Source organism: Pygoscelis adeliae, unplaced genomic scaffold (genome assembly GCF_000699105.1).
Source record: "Pygoscelis adeliae isolate BGI_AS28 unplaced genomic scaffold, ASM69910v1 Scaffold654, whole genome shotgun sequence".
NCBI classification, from domain to species: domain Eukaryota; kingdom Metazoa; phylum Chordata; class Aves; order Sphenisciformes; family Spheniscidae; genus Pygoscelis; species Pygoscelis adeliae.
Window position 1 is genome coordinate 43072 of NW_008824559.1, and position 1286 is coordinate 44357.

The 1286-nt window shown below is 59.3% G+C and overlaps 1 protein-coding gene across 1 annotated transcript in view; it reads right to left on the reverse strand.

Annotated features, from left to right (window-relative positions):
• The window catches only part of CFAP45 (cilia and flagella associated protein 45), an 11404-nt gene that overhangs the window by 7669 nt on the left and 2449 nt on the right, over window positions 1–1286 (reverse strand). Inside the window, exon 4 of the mRNA XM_009322019.1 lies at window positions 1192–1276. Coding sequence (XP_009320294.1) covers window positions 1192–1276 — 85 coding nt within the window. The remainder of the gene's footprint in view (window positions 1–1191; window positions 1277–1286) is intronic.

Below are 1286 nucleotides of genomic sequence, written 5' to 3' on the forward strand. Positions count from 1 at the left end.
TGTGGTCACCTCAGGCCAGCCAGCTGCCTGCCACGGCCCCAGCGGCAATACCCTCAACATTTTATCAGCCAAAGAGACGGCGAGCATGAGATGGGTCAAACTCTGGCAGCGTCCAGCCTGGCCCTTGTACCTCGATCTGTGTCAAAGACGACACAAAGCATGGGGAGAGCCAACGGCTGCAGCCATAAACCCAACCTGCCATGGGGAGAGCACCTGGAGACTCGATAAAGGAGGTGGGAGAAGCAGCAGCAGGGAAGGATGTCCAAAACATCACCCTTGCCTGGAAAATGCCATTGTCCACCTTGGTGACAGCAGTTGCCCCTCTCCCCCGGGCTCTCCTCAGCCGAGTGACGAGTGTGGAGGAAGTGAGCCTTTTCCTTACAAGACCAGAGAGGAAAGAGCTGTTGCTCTCTGTTTATCTCCTCTCTCAATGGCCAGGGCATCCAGCCAGGAGGTCAGAGACCTGCTGCAATTCTGCCTCGTCTCCAAGGGGACTGATTTCGTAGCTCCCTGATGAAAATCTAAATATGTTGGCAACAAGCTGCTCTAGAAGCTTCCAGCCCCTGATCCAAGGACTCTCTATATATCCCACATGAAATAGCCTCTGTGTAACATACAGACCCCGTAATGCCGGCTCCTCTCCTTTAACAGGGTGTCTCACCTCCTGAGCCTCCTTTGTCTCACTAATTAACTAATTACCCTGTGAAAAGTGGAAGCTTGCGGTGTCAAGGAGGACAGAGGCACATGCAGCCCCTGGTCTGGTGACCTTGCCATGCTCCCAGGAGGCGGGGGTGGATTTTGCACCCTCCCAGAAGGAATTGAACATCTGGCTCCCACAGCGCAGCAAGTAATTTAGAGTGCAGAGGTGGCAGGGCCTGGGGAGGGCTGGCGAAGGGTGCGACAGCGTCCCTTGCCCAGGAGATTTGGAAAACAGGGACCATGGAGGCAATACGGTGAAGAGCCTCCGGCGAGCAAGCCAGCACAAGCAGGGTGGGATGAGGACTGGCAGAAGAGGTGCAAGGGGCTCAGGCACCGGGAGCTCCCTGCCTGGAGGGTGCCCGAGCCGGGGCCGAGGAGCACTGGGCAGGACCCCAGCACCACGGTGCCCTGGGTGGGATGGGGCTGACTTTGGCCTGGTGAGGTCCCAGCCGCCCCGACCCGTGGTGCTCCCCGGTATCCCGGCCCCCTTACCCGGCTCTCCCCGAACAGCATCTCATCCACCGCGGTGCTCCGGGCCCTCCTCCTGTACCGGCTGTGGGGCTGGCTGGGGGCACGGCTGGGGGGTG